The 22169-nt window shown below is 47.6% G+C and overlaps 1 protein-coding gene across 6 annotated transcripts in view; it reads left to right on the top strand.

The window, feature by feature from the left end:
• The window catches only part of Wdfy3 (WD repeat and FYVE domain containing 3), a 248977-nt gene extending 227872 nt beyond the window's left edge, over positions 1–21105 (top strand). For all 6 annotated transcript variants that reach the window (XM_041642101.1, XM_041642100.1, XM_041642098.1 and 3 more), the window contains 12 exons: positions 3108–3199; positions 3280–3492; positions 3814–3961; positions 4065–4219; positions 4949–5107; positions 7041–7220; positions 9316–9498; positions 10558–10654; positions 12776–13099; positions 13356–13467; positions 13812–14009; positions 19881–21105. In XM_041642101.1, coding sequence (XP_041498035.1) covers positions 3108–3199; positions 3280–3492; positions 3814–3961; positions 4065–4219; positions 4949–5107; positions 7041–7220; positions 9316–9498; positions 10558–10654; positions 12776–13099; positions 13356–13467; positions 13812–14009; positions 19881–20010 — 1991 coding nt within the window. In that variant the 3' untranslated portion in view covers positions 20011–21105. The remainder of the gene's footprint in view (positions 1–3107; positions 3200–3279; positions 3493–3813; positions 3962–4064; positions 4220–4948; positions 5108–7040; positions 7221–9315; positions 9499–10557; positions 10655–12775; positions 13100–13355; positions 13468–13811; positions 14010–19880) is intronic.
• The last annotated feature ends 1064 nt before the right edge of the window (positions 21106–22169 follow it).

The following is a 22169-nucleotide window of genomic DNA, read 5'->3' as shown; positions in this document are numbered from 1 at the left end:
GAGCTTAAGCAGACACACCCAGCATGTCACATGACACGTGGCGGATGAGCTGTGTGTGAGTGCCATGTCACATGACATACACGGTAGATGAGCTGTGTGTGAGGGCCATGTCACATGACATACGCGGTAGATGAGCTTTGTGTGAGTGCCATGTCACATGACACACGTGGTGGATGAGCTGTGTGTGCCGTGTCACATGACACACGTGGTGGATGAGCTGTGTGTGAGTGCCATGTCACATGACATACGTGGTGGATGAGCTGTGTGTGAGTGCCATGTCACATGACATACGTGGTGGATGAGCTGTGTGAGTGTCATGTCACATGACATACGTGGCGGATGAGCTGTGTGTGAGGGCCCTGTCACATGACACACGTGGCAGCTCAGCTGTGTGTGAGTGCACTCACGCATGAGCACATGTGAGGCGCGCAAGTGCAGAGTATGAAACATTACTCATCCCACCCGACAACATATACCTGATCGTATGAGAAGGCTGTAGGAGGTTTCAGTCCACAGTCTGGTTGGCCCTGGGGTTCAGCCTATGCTGAAGGGGAGCATCACAGCATAGGCTTGTGGGGTAGAAGGGCCACTCTCCTGGGACTGGAACGTGGAATGAACTGAGCAGGAAGGACTGGTTTCTCTGTGTCTTCAGAACGTGCCCCAGTGGTCAGAAGACCACCCCTGAGCCCAGCCTCCTTGTAGTGCCAGTCTGACCAAACAAGGGCCTCGGGAGGCCTTCCACACCCTACCGGTATAGCAATAGGGGAACCTCAGAGGCATCGTGCTGAGTGGTAAAAACCCAGCTCCGCTATTGTCACACAGGGCCTCGGGAGACATTCCACACCCTACCGGTATAGCAATAGGGGAACCTCAGAAGCATCGTGCTGAGTGGTAAAAACCCAGCTCCGCTATTGTCACACAACATGAGATGCTTTGGCCATCCTCAGAACAGGTAGACCCCAGACTCACGCACACTGTGACTGCCACGTGCAGGAGAGAGCACTGAACCGCTCCGTGGTTTCTCGGGGACATAACGGTGTTCTGGAGCTACCTAGAAATGCTGGCTGTGTGCCTGCTGAATGACCAAAGCCACAGAATTGGTCTCTTTAAATTGATCAGAGTCGTCCTATGACTCTTACCTCAAGAACAAAACAAAACCAGGTTTCCGCTCTCCGAGCAAAGATCAGTGGCGTGAGAGAAAGCACACGGGCTTGTTTTCTGTTTGTGCTCCTGTTCTTGTGTCTTTCCTGGGAAAGACCTGCAGGATACATAAACTAAGGGTTTTTTTGCGACTGTGCCAACTTCAGATACCTTTAAAATGACTGGTAGTTCTGAAGAAATATGTCTGACATAAGTATTCTCTAAAACTCAATTATTTCTCAAAGAGGCCTAGGGATTATTGCTTGGTTTTAATCAACAAAAATTTGGTCTGTGGGGCTGGAAAGATGGCTCAATGGTTAAGAGTGAGGACCATCTTGCCAGAGGGTCCTAGTTCAGTTCCCTGCAGCCATGTAGAGTGACTCACAGTTGTCTGTAATTCACACACACACATGCACACACATGCGCACACAGACATATACACAGAGCGGGGATCGATTGAGGGGCTGAGAGGGAGCATGTAAAGTGTGTGGTCACTATAGTGATGACTTTTTTACTTTTTAAGTCACATGGTAGTTTCTTTGTGGTTTGTGTTTTTGAGACAGGGTTTCTCTGTAGCTTTGAAGCCTGTCCTGGAGCTCGCTCTCTAGACCAGGCTGGGCTCGAATTCACAGAGATCCGAGTGCTGGGATTGGAGGTGTGCGCCACCACTGCCGGTCAGTAAACTGGTTTTTACATCCACCACATTGTAAATGATTAAGTCACAACGATGAAGACGTGATGGTTTCTGCAGGAAGTGTTTTTTCTGGCTGTCTCTTTGAGGCAGCCCAGTGCTCTGAAATTTGAAGATTGCGCTACTTGACGAAACAGCAGTGTTTATCTAACCAGCTGCTGCGGAGTTAGGGCGCTGGTTTAGTGTTCCAGTAACTCCAGCGTGGTGCCGTCTCATTTGTCCCTGTGGGAATTATAAGCCAAGATGACTTTTTAGAATTAGTTCATTAAAAAACCCTCTTTTCCAGATGATAATTCCAGTTAATTTTTTAAACCTCAGAGCAGATGTTTTCTTTTTCTTTTTTCTTAAATTGGGAATCTTGTTTTCTAGCCCAGGCTAGCCTATTACTTACTGTGTAGCTTAAGGTGGCCTAGAACTTGCTATATATAGCTGAGGCTGGCCTCTAAGTGTTGGGATTATAAATGTGTACCACTGTACTTGGCTCAAATTATTTCTTTAATACTTTCAGATTATCTAATATAACTTAAATAAGTTTATATGGAATAAGGATCAATATTTATTGCAAAATGATGTTTTTGTTTCTGCCAAGAGGCTCTAATTTTTCCAAATGTTTTTTCTTTTAATGTTGCAAAAATTTATTGTTTCAGATTTTATTTTTTAATGAGAATCATCACTGCAAAATATCTGTTTTCTGTGGATGCCTCTTAAGTGTCAGCCGGGCATGGTTGCCCTAGCCTTTCATCCCAGCACTTGGGAGGCAAAGACAGGCAATTTTCTGTGAGTGAAGGCCAGCCAGAGCTACACACTAGAAAGACTGTCTTTAGTGTGTGTGTGTGTGTGTGTGTGTGTGTGTGTGTGTGTGAACAGATGAGAACACTCATGTACTGAAGTTACTGCAACACGTGCCATTGAAAAGAGATTCGCAGTTATCAGCATTCTAGAAACTGCTGTGTTGCTCTTAGTGAACCGTAAGCTTAGCCTCAGAGCCTCCAGGGTCTTACCAGGGAGAAACTGTGTTTAACTTTGTAAGTTAACCCCTGAAGGACACTTGAGGGAGTTTTGCTTGTTTTGTTTTTTTCTTTTTTTGAATGTTGGCAGTCTTTCCGAGGCTTGCTCTAGGGAGCAGCCTTGGAGAAAGGCCACAACAGCCTCAGGACAGGGGAGGGTATTCTGTGCTGAGGCTGAATAGCTCTGGCGATGAGTTTCTGTCTCTTTAGTAGGCAGCCAACCACTAAACTACTCTTCCACTTTATTCCTAACGTGTCCAATTGCACAGGCTGCAAACAAAATGGCACCAAGCTTGGAGACGTCATCCTACCACCCTGGGCAAAGGGAGACCCGAGAGAGTTCATCAGAGTCCACCGCGAGGTAAGGGAAAGCTGGGCTTCTCTGGTTGGTGACTGCACGCGGAGCGAGGATGTTTTCATTCTGTTGACCTCTGAACCCAGGCTCTGGAGTGTGACTACGTGAGCGCCCACCTGCACGAGTGGATCGACCTGATCTTCGGCTATAAGCAGCAGGGCCCTGCAGCAGTGGAAGCTGTCAACGTCTTCCATCACCTCTTTTATGAGGGTCAAGTGGATATCTACAACATAAACGACCCTCTGAAGGAGACAGCCACCATTGGCTTCATTAACAACTTCGGTCAGATCCCTAAGCAGGTATGGAGGTTCTTATCCTTCGTGGGTCCGTTTCCTGGAAAATAACTGCCAGTCGAGGTCTAGTTTGAGTAGATTATATGTCTTCAGAAAGTTAGTTGAGCTTTGTGTTGGGTATGACGGCCCCAGCTCTGGCACCGTAACCTGTCGCTGCTTACTATGGTACATCTCCTAGTCTCAGCCTTTGAACCTCTTTCCTCAGATGATAAATGGGGTGATATAGTTGATGTTACATGTAAAGTGTATGCAAAGGAAGCCATGGTGCCTGGCATCCAAAGGCCTGAGGACATCTCCCTCTATGTGTGTCCTCCTCCTCCTCCTCAGCTGTTTAAGAAGCCTCACCCACCAAAGCGAGTGAGGAGTCGGCTCAACGGAGACAACATTGGCATCTCCATCCCCCCGGGAGTCACCAGTGACAAGCTCTTCTTCCACCACCTAGACAACCTGAGACCTTCGCTGACCCCTGTGAAAGGTAGGACGATGGGCACCAGAGCCTGGGGTCAGGACGTTTGCTCTGTGTGTGAGGCTTCAGGTCCTACATCCTCATCTGTCTTAATGCAATGATTTCCATACAGAACTCAAAGAGCCTGTGGGGCAGATTGTCTGCACAGACAAAGGAATTCTTGCAGTAGAGCAGAACAAGGTTCTTATCCCACCAGCATGGAACAAGACCTTCGCCTGGGGCTATGCAGACCTCAGCTGCAGACTGGGGACCTACGAGTCAGATAAGGTGTGCATTGCTTCCCTCCTTCATCCTTCCCCTGCAGTCCGGACAGCCTGGCTTAACAGCTGCTGAGAAGCTGGAACAGTTTCGGAGCCTGAAGACCAAGTGTTTCTGGGAAACTTGTGACCTGGGTGCTGACAGCTTCTCTCCCACTCCAGAATTCTTCTAAGAGATCCTAGTCAGCAAAGGGCTCACCATTTCTGCAACCCAAATACCCTCCTTGTTGTCAGGTCACAATCTGGCCGCTCATCATGGTAACAGTAGCCTAAAGCAGCCCCTCCTACAGCACAAAAGCTGTGCTGTGTCCTAGAGAAACAGACGGGTAGTCTGGTAAATGTTGCCCTCTGCCGGCTCCTCCCACCCAGGTAGATTGTATAGCCCCCTGGTCACACTGGGCACTGTTCTCTGTGGGCAGAACGCTCCTTAAACACGCATGTTCACGGCAGACATGCTACCATCACACAGGTTGAACATCATTTTTCCCAAACAGGGTAAAAACCAGACTGGTATGAACACAGTCTCTTAATTTTGTTGCTTAGCAGTTCTGTAGCTTAGACACTCTTAGGCAGTTGGGATAGAACTTCAGGGGAACTGTCACTAACTGAACCCTGTCCACTGCAACTGAACACAGCCCAGAGTGAGACAGCGCATGCTTGGGCTGCCCTTCCTGGGAGCACAGCGCAGCTCTTCCTCAGCACTTGGTGGCCTGCGTCTCATGTCTACTTTGTTTGACAGGCAGTGACTGTCTATGAATGTCTGTCCGAGTGGGGCCAGATTCTCTGCGCCATCTGCCCCAACCCCAAGCTCGTGATCACGGGCGGAACAAGCACGGTGGTGTGTGTGTGGGAGATGGGCACCTCCAAAGAAAAGGCCAAGCCCCTCACGCTTAAGCAGGTAACCACAGCAGGGGAGAGGGTGGGCGCATGCTTGCTCAGCTGCCAGGCTCCAGAAACTACAAAGGCCTCCTTAGGCCAGAGCCACTCCAGAAAAACCCAGAGCGTGGTCGGGGAGGCGTCGTTTGGCTGTGACGGTGAAGTTGTATGTTGTTTTTGGCTTAAGACTGTTTCCAGCTCTGTAGTTTAGGCTGTCTTCAGACTCATGCTTCCCCAACCACCTAGGTGTTGGAATTGCAGCTGACCCAAAACATTAATTTACTAGAAATACTTTTCAATAATCAGAATAAGCTGTTTCTCAAAAACTGTCTCTTAAAATCTAAATGAAGTTGTCTTTGGGGACTATATTTCAGGATACTTAAACACAAATGTTTCTTAGAAATTCTTTACCCCACGTGTATTTTCTGTCGATTGCCATTAATGCTCCCCACAGCGGCTCCTTCGCTGGGCCACCAAGTCTTAGTTGTTTGTCATTTGTCATTCCTAAGAGCAGATCAGATTCATTCACGTGTCAGCAGAACACTGATGGTGTTGCTGACAAGTGTTTTGATTACTTAATCATTATTTGATTCTATTAATTTTTACTTAATGTGAAAGTTTTTTTTTTTTTTAATGGAGTCCATTTTCTGCTTTCAACTCTCCGTGGATTTTAGGGTTGAATTCAGGGCCCAGGGCTTGTGTTTCGGCTCCTCTGCCCACAGCACTATCCTTCTAGTATTAAACTGCTTTGCAGTGCTGGATCTGCGAGACTTCATCGCAGGTGTTTTCAAAATAAGGAGGGTACATCCATCCCCATGTTTTTAGGATATAATTTGAAAAGCAATTTATTAATAAGCTACCTCATTTGTTCATACAGAACTCTGAGCCTTAAGTTACAAGATAGTTACTGTGTCTGGGGGTGAGGGCATGCATAAAAGGCATGCAGCGTTACCTTTGAGATAAAGCCAGAACTTGAGTTCAGATGTGACTCTATCTTAAAGGCAAAAATCAAACAAACCATGTTTTAGCTGTATATGGGGAGGATTAAGTCCCTTGTCCAACAACCTTCCACACGGAGCAAAGGGTCCTTCTGATCACTACAATGAGCATGTGAAGGCATTCTCCACAGCACCAAAGGTAAGGCTGCTGGCGGTCTTGCTAACCACACTTCCGGCAGAAACGACTCACAGGCAGCCAATGGACTTTGAGCTCATGTGCCGTCAGTGTGGACTTAGGACTTAAAACAGCGTTCTGTGTTTACCCAGCATATCTCCAGGTGTCTATAAGACCACAAAATTAAGGCAGCTCCTTCTGTAAGCAAGCATGTCCCACTGGGGACAGGGGAGGCAGCATATTTTCAGTAAATGAAACACTGATCAGAAACTTCTTAACTCTTCCCTAACCATCGCACATTGCTGTTCTGGGCTCCATTAGCTCTTCTGCTGCAGTCCTGGAAGGAGCCACCCAGTGCAGACACAGCTGCAGCACAGCAGGATGTAGCGGTGGCATGTCAGGACCAGACCCTTCATCTTTTAGGACCATGTACCACAACCATGCAATTTTAATTCCTTTACTTCTGAGCACTTGGTTCATCCTCTTTAAAATCGCAGGTGCTCACAATCATCTAAAGAGTTTATGGCAGAAGAATAGAAAGAAGCTTAGCTTACGGTCTCGACTTTGGCCCCGTAGTCAGCACATGATCCCGGGAAGAGTGGAAAGAGTCCAAGCCAGTGGTAGCGGACATTCCCCCTTCCTTCAAAGGCCTGGGCCACCATTTTCCATCCTGCTGAAAAGAATGGAAAGGAGGAGAGTCTAGACCGTCACCCTCGCACCTGCTCTGGGCATCCGGCTCTCTAATAATGAACCTGTCCTTCTGCTGATACTAGAAGACTGGATACAGCTAGGCTACTCTGCCATTGTGATTGGCCTGATTTCTCACTTTCCTCCCTTTGTAGGCTTTACTTGGCCACACGGACACTGTTACCTGCGCCACAGCATCGCTAGCCTATCACATAATTGTTAGCGGGTCCCGAGACCGAACCTGCATCATTTGGGATTTGAACAGACTGTCGTTTCTAACCCAGCTCCGTGGCCACCGAGCTCCCGTTTCTGCTCTTTGTATTAATGAGTTAACAGTAAGTAGAATGTTTAGGAAACATACGGCCAGACTAAACACAGACGGAAGCTCTTTGGAAAGTTGATGGATATTCATGTTGTGTATTCACAATGTAGGAGCCACTGCACCTGCTTAAACAGCAAGTGGATGATTAACTTTATAATCCAAACAACAACAAAAATGTAAATCATAGGACTTGCTAACAGTCTAAGCGCTTTGTTGAAATTCTTTGTACAGTAAAAACTATTAACCACTGGGTCAATGAACGAGAGAAAAATAATTATCAGGTTACTTAAAAAACAGATTTTAAAGTTACCAGAAGATGGTAGCTTCTTTAAAAGTTGGTGTTTCATATATAAATAAATGAATCAGAATAAAATGAATGTCTTGCCCTAGGGTCTCCTGGCAGACCAAGGCCTTCTGAGGTAGACGAGGAGGAGATCCGTTGCTAAGCTGGAATGATATGCAAGGGGAAATCAGGTGTGAGATTCCTTTCTGCGAGGCATCCTGTGCAGATGGTGCTCCATCCGCAGAGCAATCCTGGGAATTAATAGCAACCTACCTGTTGGCTTCCTGGCTACACATACTCATTTGCATCTTACCCTGGCCCTGTCCTGGGGCTTTCTTCTTAACACAGTATGAGATTCTTACTGTCATCCGCACAGCCTTCTGTCTGGAAGGACCCTTATAACTTTGGTTTCTTCTAGGTAATAATATTTGTAAGACTTAATGTTCTCAACATTGTAACTAAATTCCCAACAAAAGCAAAAGAGAAAAGGTCTATTTTGGCTCATGGTGTGTAAGTGGCTATGGTCCATCATGGTGAGGAAGACATAGCAGCTAAACCGTTCTAGTCTGCGGGCTGTGAGTGAGTATAAGGCAGTTGTTAGTACTGAAGTCTGTAAGAAACACTCAGGCCCTAGCAGGCTGGAAGTAGGGCCAGGCCATAGCCCTCAGAGGCCCACCCTGCAGTGATAAGCCTCCTGCCTCGGGAGTCCAGTGATTCCCACCACGGCCATCACCCGTGTTCATGCGTCTGTGGGGTACATTTTACACCCAAACTGACACTGCGTGCTGTGTTTTAGTCAGATATCCTGCAGTCACTCCTAGGAATTTAGTCAGATATCCTGCAGTCACTCCTAGGAATTTAGCTCTAGTGATTCCCACACAGTGTCACTCGCTGCGAGCAGTGCGCTCAGAGCTGGGAATGCATGGGGTCTTGTATGAGCACTACACCTAAAAAGCTTTCTAAAACTGTGAGCACAACATAACTCCTCGGCCTTGGGGTTTCTCAGTGAGATGCTTGATGCCAGCATTCAGAACACTTTGGTCTAGGATTGTTCCTAAGTAGCTCGAATCATGTTTCTAGTCTTGCCAAGCCATTGTACACCCACACGATTGCAGCCAGGGCTCCAAACTGTACAGATGCATTTGGGTTTGTTGAAGATGTTTTAGTGGAGCTTGCTCAGAGGTTAAAGGCACTGGCTGTTCTTCTATAGGACCAGGGTTCAATTCCCAGCATGCACATGCTGGCTCTCAGCTATCTATAACTGGGTATCTGAAGCCCCACATCTGTCTTATGTGGGTATCAGGCGAGCACTCATGATGCACAGACATGCATGCAGGTAACAGTTGTATGCATAGCAGTCTTTTAAAGATGGTTTGGTAAGTCTCAGTGACTTCTGGAGAGGTTTCTGTCTCTGATGTACCTTCCATCCACGGCTCCGTCCAGCTTCTCTAATGAACGGCCTGTCCTCTTGCTAGAAATCATCAGCGTGGTTTGTTTCCCTCTGTTGCTGTAAGCACAGATTTGACAGTAGATACACAGCAGTCTGTAGCACCCATCTGCCTTCTCAGTTACTGGAGATGCCACCCTCCCGAGCTCATAGTTTTCCCTCTGCCCTCTGGTCCTGGTGTTTGAGTTCGTTGCTTCTTGCCTCCATTTGTGATCCCTTGCTCCAGCAAAGACTCCTCTTTCAGTTCTTGAAGCTTCTGTTGAAGATACCTGTATTAGCAAACACCAAATTGTAGGTTACCTCAGAAATCATACAGCCATTAATCTTCAGGGCGCAAGGGTTTTGAGAGCTAGACATATGTCCTCCTCTTCTCTTTAGGGGGACATTGTGTCCTGTGCCGGCACACACATCCATGTGTGGAGCATCAACGGCAACCCGATCGTGAGTGTGAACACATTCACAGGCAGGAGCCAGCAGATCGTCTGCTGCTGTGTGTCCGAGATGAACGAGTGGGACACGCAGAATGTCATTGTGACAGGACACTCGGATGGCGTGGTCCGGGTAAGTGACCTCAGAAAAGCCTTCATACTGTTCCCGCATGCATATACACACGCAAACACGTCTTGAGACCTTCTGTCCACGCTCAAGCTGGACCTAAATGCAGCCCCTATTTTTGCTGCTTGCTGTGTGTGTTGGCATCACAGAGAGACAGTGTGTGTCCTAAGCTCTGTAGTCACTCAGGAAATTTTCCTTTTCTTTGTAGCTCTAAGTTCCTTAATTGTACCCTTTGTCAAGGTGATTGTCACTCTCCTGAATTATAGGCTCAGGTTTAGAGACGAAGAAACTGACAGCCTCACCAAACTATATGCAGTGCCTCAGGCAGCAAGTGGGGGGGGTGGGGGGGGGCATGTGCAGTTCTGAGGCTACAGCTTCTGCTGCTAACAGACAAGTGTGCTTGGAGGTGAGGTTTGTCTTCATGCATGCAAGACTTTACAAGTTTTGCAACGTTTACTTATGTGGCTCCTGTCTTAGTTACCATTACCATTCCATTGCTATGAAGAGACCATGACCAAGGCAACTATAAAAGATAGCATTTAATTGATGGCTCAGTTTCAGAGGGCAATTCCATGACCCTCATGGCAGGGAGCAGGGCAGCAAGCAGCCAGAGCGCAGGAGCAATAGCTGAGAGAATACATCTTATCCTCAAATTGAAAACAGAGAGCAGAAACAAATGGGGGAAAGGGTGGGCGGGAGGGAGCCTCAATTCAAAGCTCACTCCCAGTGACACACCTCCATCAACAAGACCACACCTCCTAACCCTCCCTAAACAGTCCACCAACTGGGAACCAAACATTCAAATATATGAACCTTGAACCTACAGGGCCCCGTTCAAACCTCCACAGTGACCTTGACTTTAAACTTTCTTGACCTCTGTCCTTTGCCCCTAGTGAGGGGTAACTACCGTGTAAGGCAAGCAGCCCCACGGGTTCAGTAAAACCTATTTAGAAGCAATAACCGGAACCACACACTTACTCCTCAGCCTGCACCTTTATGAAGTAATGTGTTCACTGTCTCCAGCCTGACTCTGCCATGTGCTCTTTCCACGCTACTTTATTGCAGTTCTGGAGGATGGAATTTCTACAAGTCCCCGAAACACCAGCTCCTGAGCCTGTGGAAGAACTGGAAACGCAGGAGGGCTGTCCTGAAGCTCAGATAGGTATTTACCACCTGGTTTAGGTGAAGCTCAGATAGGTATTTACCCCCTGGTTTAGGTGAAGCTCAGATAGGTATTTACCCCCTGGTTTAGGTAAAGCACAGATAGGTATTTACCACCTGGTTTAGGTGAAGCTCAGGTATTTACCACCTGGTTTAGGTAAAGCACAGATAGGTATTTACCCCCTGGTTTAGGTGAAGCTCAGATAGGTATTTACCACCTGGTTTAGGTAAAGCACAGATAGGTATTTACCACCCTGGTTTAGGTAAAGCACAGATAGGTATTTACCACCCTGGTTTAGGTAAAGCACAGATAGGTATTTACCACCCTGGTTTAGGTCGCACCGAGCATCTCAAATGGACAAGGCTGGGCGCCGCCCTTGGCACTGTCTCTGCCACTGTTCCCAGGCTCCTGTGTACCTGGTTTGCTGGAGTAAGTTCACCAGTGCCCTCTTGGGAGGCAGGCTTAGCTGACCTCGACATCGCAGTGCTTTGCCTGAGTTCTAGGGACAGCATTGGGTGAGTCAGGCAGCTCATCACCTCAGTTCTACAGCTGCAGAGCCCAGCTGGTGGGGTACAGTGGACAGAAACAAGTGGGTGCAACGCTTTTAAATTGTTAAGCCAGATATCAGTCCCCAGACCACCTGCTCCTGCTCACGTGGGCAGTAATTGTGACTGAAGGCTGCTACCTGTTGTTTCTGAGACAGTGCCAGGTGATTTCTCCTCAGAACAACTGGGGACAGAGCCAGAGAGCCAGCAGTGGCCTGCCCTGTGCCACTGTCTCCACAGAAGCTGCCCCTCATGGTCTGGCACTAATGACTTGTTGGAAGGAATCAGCTTTCAGTTTGGTGACCTCTGTGTTTCTGCACACAGAGAATTGAATGACTTTGGTGATATAAGGGCCTTCTCCGGAAAAGGGCAACATTATCAGAAGGGCATAAAGTGTCTACTTTCTGTGTCAGGAAAAATGATCCCATCACATTCTATTGATAATGTAATTCCCCCAGGCTAAACTGTAGCCCCAGAAGAGGTGATCTGAAGTGGGGATGGGGAGAAGTAGGTTCGGAAACTTTGATTCAGTAACTGTTGGGGGGTTGGCTGCCTGTTTTATCTGTCATTGGATTATGGGGTCCAGTGAGAAGGAAGTCTTTCCTTTACTGAATAAAAGAAGATATGTAAATAAGATAGAAGAAGGGCCATGCCCAGGGTAGAGAGAATTCCTATATCGTGGTCCTGTGTATTCTGCTGTGGTGGTTTGCAGAAGGGCGAAGGAAGCGGTCCACAGGGAAGGACTGAACAGTGCCAGGCATGAGACGCGAGGAAGGCAAGCTAGGGGCTCCCAGGAGCTCAGAGCCACTGCTCAGCAGCTGAGGACATTTGTGTGCTAAGGAAATGTGTGTGCGCGCGCTGTGCTGGCACTTGCATGCGCGCTGTGGGTTTCCCTCATGTCTGCCTGTGCACCTTTTTTCCCCTGGATCTTTCCTGGGAGATGTGACTGCAGCAGACAAATCACTAGTGTGAGGAAATGGAGAATGACAGTGTGAAGGAAAGGATCAAGGGTTAAACTTTCCGAAGAACTCACTGGTCTTGGAAGTGGCATAGCTACCCACTGCCGCGGCCATGGCCCTGTGCTTCTGTTCTTCACTGTTTGCAAGGTTATAGGGGCAACAGTTTAGAGAATAATGTCCAGTACCAAGAGGTTTGGCAGAGGGAGGAGATATAAGCAATTGGGTAAGATTTTAGACATTAAAGTTGTGTCCTCAAAGACAGGTAGCAGCAGCCCACACAGACACGGAAGACAAGTTCGTGTAGAGAAGCAGTGCACACAAACCTCCACGAGGGCGAGCAGGTTGTGGGGAGGGCCAGAGGAGCCAGGCTGCTAGGAAGACTGTAGTCTGGGTTCTGCTGTGTAGAATAAAATGCCAAGCTAAGGATTTTCTCAGGCGTAGTCTATAAAATGGAATTCTAAGACAGATCCTACTTCTTTACTGTCTGTAACCTTACTAGAAATACTTGGCTTAAAGTGTTGTGTTATTGTGGCTTTTACCAATAGAAGAAAAGTGAACAGGACCAAAGTAAGTCTGCCTGATGTGTCTGCCGTCTCCCTTTACTCATATTTACCCAGGGCAGCAAGCCCAAGATGAAGACAGCACCGATTCGGAAACAGAGGAGCCGAGCATCAGCCAGGAGCCCAAGGAAACGGCCAGCCAGCCCAGTAGCACCAGCCACAGGCCCAGGGCAGCCTCCTACAGAGCCACTGCCACGTGGTGTACGGACAGCAGCTCAGATGACTCCAGGCGCTGGTCCGACCAGCTCAGTCTTGATGAAAAAGATGGCTTCATATTTGTGAACTACTCTGAGGGCCAGACCAGAGCCCATCTGCAGGGCCCCCTCACTCATGCCCACCCCAACCCCATCGAAGCACGAAATTACAGCAGATTGAAACCAGGTAAGTTGAGGTCTGGTGTCTTTCTCCCTGCCTGTGAGTGATGTGAGAGGTTGTGTGATAGGCCGTGGGGTCCAGCTCTCTTGGGGCTCTCTCCTTGATCACATCTATGGCCTGGGCCACAGACCAAGGCCTCTGACAGTTCTCCTAGAGTTCAAACTAGGCATGTTTTAAACAAGAAACCACAGTGCAAAAACGGCCTCCATTTCTGTCGCTCCCTAGGTTGAGTTTGTCTCTGTCCTCCACTTCTCCATTCCAGGGTACCGGTGGGAGCGGCAGCTGGTGTTCAGAAGCAAACTGACGATGCACACGGCCTTTGATCGAAAGGACAATGCACACCCAGCTGAGGTCACTGCACTGGGTGTCTCCAAGTAAGGGCCATGCTTTTTGGAGCCCATCTCTCTTTCTGGGTCATTTGCATAGCTAGGGACCCTTATTTCAGCCCAATCCTTGAGACATGTATTATACTTGTAGCTGGTCTCATTCTCTTGGTCAGAAGCTTGCCAACTGGGTAGATTTTAATTCTCAACAAACCATAATGCTCTCTGTGTCTTTTAAAGACACAGCAAGGTTTGAGCCAAAGAAAATTGAAATGGGAAAATAAACCCAGGCTAGGTTTTATTGTTTTGCCTTTCTTAACTAACTTCCTTTGAGGGAATCGGGCTTCCTCTGAACACTGTGAGCCCTGGACGAGAGCCCTTCTCCTATCCCACAGGGACCACAGCAGAATCCTCGTTGGTGACAGTCGGGGCCGCGTGTTCAGCTGGTCTGTGAGTGACCAGCCCGGCCGCTCTGCTGCTGACCACTGGGTGAAGGATGAAGGTGGCGACAGCTGCTCCGGCTGCTCCGTGCGCTTTTCCCTCACAGAAAGACGGCACCATTGCAGGAACTGTGGGCAGCTCTTCTGTCAGAAGTGAGTGCATTATGAACTATTTCTCTCATAGAAAGTAGCGAAATAATCACAAAAATAGCCGCCACCCTGACTTCAGTTGCATGTGTGCATGCCGTCCGGACTGTTGTAGGCACACAGGGTATGTGCACATCCATACATGTTGTCCTGATGGTTGTCGGAGCGCACGTGTGTATGCCGTCCGGACTGTTGTAGGCACACAGGGTATGTGCACATCCATACATGTTGTCCTGATGGTTGTTGGAGCGCACCTGTGCATGCCGTCTGGACTGTTGTAGGCACACGGGGTATGTGCACATCCATACTGCACTGAGACATGGACGGCGTTACTCTCCATGAGTCCTTAAAGCCCTCAGCATTTGCCACTCTGCACACAGAGTCTGGTTCTTTTCTCGGCTTTACACTGCACCATCTGCACCTTTCTATAAAGTCAGACTCTGGTTCCTAATCCACTCACAGATAACCATTATTCTAGTGTGTTCACTGTAACCGTTTGCTGGGCAGTTCACCTCGGGGCTCTGCAGGAATTGATTCCCAATACTTCCTTCCTGAGGATCCCTGGTGTTAGCGCCCCACCTTGCAGATTCTGTGACTAATCCTGCAGTGTGCTCCATCCTAAGTGCCTGTTTCCTCCCCAGGAGACAGCACATCCTCCAGGACACAGACTTGACCTGGGTCTTACCTGGTCTTGCTAAAGGACTCTAGAACAGCAGTGCTACTCCTCCTGGCCCAGTAGGACACAGGAACTTCCAGATTCTTAGTCATGCTTGGTATGCCAAGCCTTTGTCCTTTTGCCAATCTGATGGTTAAGGAAGTGTCTTGTTGTCTTAACTTACAATGCTGGAAGACATTGGCATCTTTTCAGGCACCTATTGGCACCCAGGCTTCCTCTAGGAAAGTCTGCCCGTTTTCCTTGTAGGTTTTCGCCCTCCTTTCTGCCTCTCTTGAGTTCTCTGTGTGCTCTGGACTCCAGCCCTCCGCTGTGCCATGCACATACCTACTTCTAGTTTAATTTTGCATTTGTACTGTCTGGTGCACAGGCTTCAATTTTGGTTGCACTTATTATACTCAGTTTGTACACGTATGTTAAAATTTTGGTATCCTAAGTTTGATCATATAGGAAATTTTATTTTCTTTCAACGTTTTCAAGTTTTACTTTTTGCATTTAATTTTTTATTATAACTTTAGGTTATGATAGGCAGTCTATCTTGGCCCAGAACAAATGTGAGCTCTCCATCCCTTGATGGCACATCCAGGCCTCCCTTGTCCTGCACACACAGAAGGGATACCCTGGATAGGCCTCTGTGACGCCCACATTGTCTCATTGTAAATGCCCTCATAGAAAACACCTGGATAATCGTTTTTGAAGGCAGGTTCTGAGGTTTCACAGGTCATATGGTCGGTCCCTGGTGAGGAGGTGGTCTTTCCATTGACTCTTGAGCAAGCTTATTGTTACCTCACTGAAGCTCTGAGCTTCTTCTCTGTGGGTAAAAGAGCTTGTCTTTAGAGCTGTTGAGTACACCAAGTGACAGCAAGTGTGGGGATGGAGGCCAGCTGGGCTTCTGAGGTGTTATAATTACTGTTTTTTTTTTTTCTTTACACCCCCGTTCTTAGAAGTGGATTGCAAGGTACATTAGCAGGAATGTCACTGCCAGCATTTCTGACTGGGACTTGAATGAGGTGGGGCAGAGGATCCTGTCAGGTAGCACTGTGCTTTGATGTTGTGATTATGGGTGGCGCACCCCAGTGTGATGCTCAGTACTGACACCCACCTGTTCTCTGTAGTGGTTTCAGAATTAAGTATAGGTAAGTCTTTAAATTACCCGTTGCTCAGATATGTGCGGTGAAAACTGTTGAGAGCATTGACCGAGCAGAGCTGCTGCTTTAGCAGACAGGGCCAGAATCGACTATGTAGGAAGGTGCAACCTTCCTGCCCTCTGCTGCTGAGAACCGCCTCCATCTTGAGTGTTTGAACAAATCCCTAGCCAGTCCCGTGACCCTCTTAAGCACTTGGTTTATTTTCTGACACTCGGGTTAACAGATTGTATGAATCTGCATCTCCGTTTTGTGAGAATCAAGCTGAAAGTGATTTAATGCCATGCCTGGCGTCATATCCTGATTTACTCTATGGAAAGAAACCCACAGTACTTTATAAAGACCATGAACATATCTTAAGTAGCCTGTGGGAGCACTTCTCTCACAATAATAGAAATAAGAACACTTCACTTAGCAAGAAAAGCCACAAAAAAAAAAAAATGCCTTTAAGAAATGATTGCAGGGCTGTGCAGTCTGCTTGCAACACTTGCTGGCATGTTTAGAACAGCCTGTATTACCATTTATGAGACCTCCAACAGTCTCACTTCCCAGGGTTCATTCTCCAATACATAGAATGATGCACACCTTTAATCACAGCACTCAAGAGGCAAAGGTGGAGCTTTGTGAGTTCAAGGCCAGCCTGGTCTAGGAAGCAAGTCATAGAACAGCCAGGGCTACACAGTGAAATCCTGTCTCAGAAAACCAGAAGACAAAAAAAAAAAAAAAAAAAAAAAGGAAGGAAGGAAGGAAAAAGAATAAAAATGTTGAAAGCCAAAACGTGTGTGGTAGCCGGAGTGCCCTTTTGGATGGGCAGTGGTCACACAGCACAGTTGTTGGTTAGAGCCGTCAGCTTCTCCACAGAGACCCAGAGCAGCATGGGTAATGCCGCATACTAAGTGAACACTGGAAATCACAGGAGAGAAACGGAAACTCATAAAACCTTGAAATTTGAGACAAAGGCACCACAGGAGAAAATATCCCACACAACTCTGGGCTGGCCCTGCTGTGCTGCTAGGAGACTCTCAGCTGAGCAGCAGACGGACACTGGAGATCCTGTCCTGAGAGTGCATCCCCCCACCCCCGCACAGACTCATGGCTTAGCTAGACAGAGCTGATCACCTCTGCTCCCAGTGAAGACCCAGTCTCTGAATCTGCACTGCTTCAAGGTCAGAATCCCGGAATCTCCCCACCCAGGAGACTCGAGGAGACTCCACAGGGACTCCACCACACTGGCTCCATGTGGCTCCAGGTTGCTGTCTCAGGAACCAAACATGGGTCAGAAGACACAAACCATGCTACATGGGAAAAGAGATGTTGGCACACGGAGATGAAGGATGTGATGCATAAGAATGGTGGAGCCTGCCGCCAAGGGTGTGACCGGTTGTGACTGGTTTGAAACAGGGACCTGGACAGAAGGACGGCTTTGCTCACATTGCGCCCGCCTTCCACCTGCCACCTTGTGTTGCTAAGGAAAGAGCTCTGATTCCACTGTCCCATCACAGAGGACCCTCCAGAGGTGTCCTGAGCAGCGCAGCAGTCCTAGCATGGCTCAAGCCGTGGGCCACACAGCCTGTGGATGCCTGGAGAGAAACTGCCAGTGATATTGGCCTTCCACTCTCACCCACTCCGGCGAGCATTTCAGACTCAGGAAGAGGAAAGTTTGCAGACATCCCCAGACAGGCTCAGGGTGGGGAAGGAAGTCTGCAGTCCCAGTCCGTGCAGGCATGGCTCTCCAGAAACCTAGAGGATGGCTCCTAAGGAAGAGTAACGGAGGTTGACCTCTGCCCTGCATGTACGCACACGCATACACACAGGACATCTATCGTGTGACAATGAGGAGACACTGAAGGATGAAATGGAGAAGCAGAAGAAGGCTGGAAGGCCTCCCGAGGTCACAGACTAGAAGAATGAATATTGCCAAGATGTGCATGCTACCCAAAGCAAGCTCAGCCTCATTGTGGTTGGTCCCCTTCAGAATACCAATGGCGTTCTGCACAGAACTAGGGAAACACTAAAATTAGTAGGGAAACAAAAAGTCAGAGTTATAGTAGCCACAGCAGCATGCTGCTGGGCTAAAACAGATGGTGGGCCAGAGGGTCAGCTTGCAGACACAGAGAGAAGTCTGTACACTGTGACTGACTGATAAGTTGACAGAAACACCCTGAAGATAACAGCCTCTTCAGCAATGGCTTTGGAACACCCAGGTACCACATACAGGAGGTTAACACTTGACCCTCTCTATTACTGCATGTGGAAGTCAGCTCAAATAGCTCAAATACTTTGGTGTATGACCAGAAAAGCTCTCACTGCACCAAAAGGAAAATATAGGAGAGATTCTTTATGCACTGGTTTAGGCTGGGCGGTGATAGTGCACGCCTTTAATCGCAGCACTAGGGAGACGGTGGCAGGTGGATCTCTGAGTTCAAGCCCCAGCATGGTCTACAGAGCAGGCCCGGGCTACAAAGAGAAACCCTGGCTCAGGCAGTTTTCTAGATCAGACTCCAAAGCATCAAGAGCAACATGTGACAAATGAACTGTGATCACGGAAAAGGGTGCGGTAAGTGAATGGAGACGCTGCCCGCAGGATGGGAGGGAGCGTGCTCTAGCTCTGAAACGAAAACTAGGTCATCTAGATTGAAAATTGGACAAGTGGTCCAAATAGGTACTTCACAGATAACCAATAAATATATAAAGTAATACTCAGTGCCATCAGGCCATAAGGAAATATAATTCAAAATGACAGATTCCATCTGACCCTAATCTGAATAGCTGTCACCAGTAACATGCTCCCGTGGACAGGAGGACAAGACACTCTTCCACACTGTTGTGAGATGCAAATTAGTCAGTCTGGATGGAAAACTAAACTGAGCTGCCATGTGGCCAGCTGTCCTTGAGCATACATCCGAGGACATGGAAGTTAGCATCTGGGCCATGGCATAGCCGTGACCATCGTAGCTGTAGTCCCAGAAGCCAAGAGCTAGAGTAGCAGTGAATGAATGAGTGGATTTGGGGATACTGCATATTTGAAAGATGACTGCAGAGGAGCTGCACGGCCTGAGTTCAAGCATAGGAACCCACATGAGAACAGACTCCCAAAGGCTGGCCTCTGACTTCCGCTCATACTGCATGCATGCACACATGCTAAATAAAATGTAATAGAATAGTGCAAAGTTCTCATGTATATATGCACACACAGTACTAGGTGTCCTTAAAGGACGAAGGAATGGAACTGAAGAACATGTGTGCTGAGTGAAATAGGCCATTGCAGAGAAAGACGAGTATAGCACACATTCAAGGCCATTTATTGAAAGTTAAAAAATAAATAAAAGTTGGCTGACCTGAAAGTAGAGTATGATGAGTAGCTAGTAGTTCAGGTGCTGGGGATGGGGGACAGTGGCAGAAGGGACCAGTGGGTCAGATCAGTGCCTGCTTGTACTTGTGTAGAAATAGCACTAAGTGCCATTAATATAATTAATATGCATTGGCAGAAACAAAATGAGCAGTTCCCTGTGAGGACATAAATTAAAAGCAAGAAAACATCCAAGTGGGCAGCGCTCCCAATCAAGGGGGAAGGTTAGGCTCAACGATGACACCGCCACACTCGCCAACACCTATAGTCCGGGAAACTAGAGGCAGCCCGGCACACGGATGCACATGGATGTGGTCAGCTTTTGACTTCCACCGTGTGGGGCTCAGTGAGGAGACTCAGACCTCCTGGCTTGTCATCAGGCTCCTGTACCCCAAACTTCCCTGACCCAGAGCAGTGAGTCCTAAGCAGTTAAGATCTTCTGACGCTCAGGGTGGATGCAGTTTCGCAGACTCACGGCTGTGTGGAGTCCCTCATGATGTTTCTGATTTTCTCTGCTCACAGATGGGCCTCCTGGCATCTCCGCAACATGAGCACCAACCAGCATGGCCTTGGGCGTTATTGTGGTGTCCTGCTCCTTTGACCCCAGACTGCCTGCTTCCCAGTGCAGTTCCACATCACTGGCGCCCTTAGCCCCTGGTGGCTTGTGGAGAGAGAGGATCTGTCACTAACCTATCTCCCCTTTCCTGTAGGTGCAGTCGATTTCAGTCAGAAATCAAGCGCTTGAAAATCTCATCCCCGGTGCGAGTCTGCCAGAACTGTTACTATAGCTTACAGCACGAGAGAGGAGCGGAAGACGGGCCTCGAAACTGCCGAGACTGAGGGAGCTCTCTGGGTCCCGTCTCAGCGCCGAGTGCACTGAAGCAGCCCCCACTTGCACAGCTCCTCACACTGAGGATCTCTGGATCACGGTTCCAAGGCCAGTGACTGGCAGGCACTAGCAGTGAGCAGCACAAGATGAACGCGAGGTGGTTCCAGGCGTGTTTCAGAACCCAAGTCTCCCGTAGCGTGTGCCCCAACTGTCTTTCCTGCATCTCATTTTTATAGAGCTATTCATCCTTATTTGGAAAAATCAACAAAAACTTTTAAAAAAGGCTTATAGAAAACAGTAGTAAATCTGACTTCTTTGCAAGCAGCTGTGTATACTGTAAATAGGTATAAAGGCCTTTTTTTTCTAAATAAGGACCTAATTGCCTGTAACATGAGACTTCAAACTAAGCCACTAACTCAATGAACTGTTTAAGGTTTGTCTAACATCTCTCAATTATAAATAAGGGTTTTTTTTAATCCTCAAAGACATTATCTGTAATATTTTTTTTCCTGTTCAAACCAAGCCTGTGTGCCTGATACCATTTCTTTCAAGTTGCCCACAGTATCTCCACTTAAAATAGGCTAGTAACCAAAATTGTGTAGCCCTGCTTTCGGAGCTAATGTGGGAGAAGAGCGGTCTGGTCATGCGGTGACCCGCAAGTACCTGAGCATCGTGTTGTGGCTGCACACCACCACAGTGTTCTTACATGACAGGCCCCCTCACCTGACCTGTGGGCTGTGTGGTCCCAGCGCACCTCGGCATCGATGGCCCAAAGGGGACCAGGTGACCAACGTCAGGCAGGACACAGCCCTGCCTCAGTTAATGGAAATAGATTTGCATGTCACCCCAAATTAGCTTCTCTGCACAGAGCATAACAAGTGTGTGTCTTTGGAGACACTGTGTTCTACTACAACTTATTTTCAAAGAGGGTTTAAAAAAGTGTACAGAATTAACATTTAAACCTTGTAAAACTGGATCATGTCAGAACTGCTTAAGATGAACCTTTCCCATCTAATGCCATCTACCTGAGACAGTGAGATTTATACTGTATCGATGTCTATTTTTTTGGTTTTGCTATGAATATAATTACAATATTTTAATATTTAGTTATTTAATTTCTTCTACTAGTTGGATGCAGAACACACAAATCTAGGAGGATTAAAGCTGGTGGGAGCTGAGAGATAAGTTTATAGAAAAATGGCTTTGGTGGTGGGATTTTTTTAAAAATGTGTGTTATGTACATAAATATAAATATATATATATGAAATCAAATAAAACAATTAATCTAGATTTTAACATTTTCAGATACTTAGTGCTAATAATATGAACAATTCTAAAAGCCCTGTGATTTGAACAATAGAGGATCACTAAAGGCCCAAGAGAAAGGACAGGCCTTGACACCCTCACAGAGGGAGGTACCATTCAAAGGACAGTGGCTTTGGCTTCCCGAACTCTCCATCCTTAGCCCTGGTGACAGGCACACTCATGCACTAAAATGCACATATATGCACATGTGTCAGAAACAGGCATTTGGTACAACAGTGAGCTTGTACCCGGTGGGCTGAAAGCAGCTTCAGAACAGAGAGATCTTCCTGATCCGCAGGTCTCCAGGAGAAACCGTGAAGGCTGCTTTAGTGCCTTATGCTTCCTAAATTTAAACCTTCCTTTATAGGTTTCAGCCTACAGTCTATCTATGATACATATCAAAATTGACTCAAATACTTCCATTTCTAAACGCTCAAGTACACACGGGAAAAGGATTGTTGGCATTAACTCTTTTCACTGGAAGAAAAGTGGCTTTTGCTTTGCTCTCCTTCCTATGTCTTAAGCAGCCCCGCTATCTCCCCATCACGTCTTCAGAAGGGGCTGGTGTTCCTCCTCAGCTGCAGAAACTGCTTCTGCATGGAGGTGGGCGGGCCCTGTCTGCGCCTGGATGCTTTATAGCAGTGTTGCTCACCTTTGCAGAGAAGCGCCCCTCTTTTGGCCCATGACCTGTGTTTACCCATAGCCGATAGCAGAGGTGTTCTCAAGACTTGAATATAGGAATGTGTGTGTAGCCGCTCGAAGCTTGTTCCTCTGTCTAACCCGAAGTTCTATGGGATGAACACTCTTAAAACTTTCAAACACAACTTCCATATCTAGTAGGTGGAAACCAAACCCCCTCACGATA

The sequence above is a fragment of the Microtus oregoni genome, unplaced genomic scaffold (assembly GCF_018167655.1).
Source record: "Microtus oregoni isolate MIOR12 unplaced genomic scaffold, Mior012 000072F_ref0000427, whole genome shotgun sequence".
Taxonomy (NCBI): domain Eukaryota; kingdom Metazoa; phylum Chordata; class Mammalia; order Rodentia; family Cricetidae; genus Microtus; species Microtus oregoni.
This window is presented reverse-complemented; position numbering and strand designations above follow the sequence as displayed.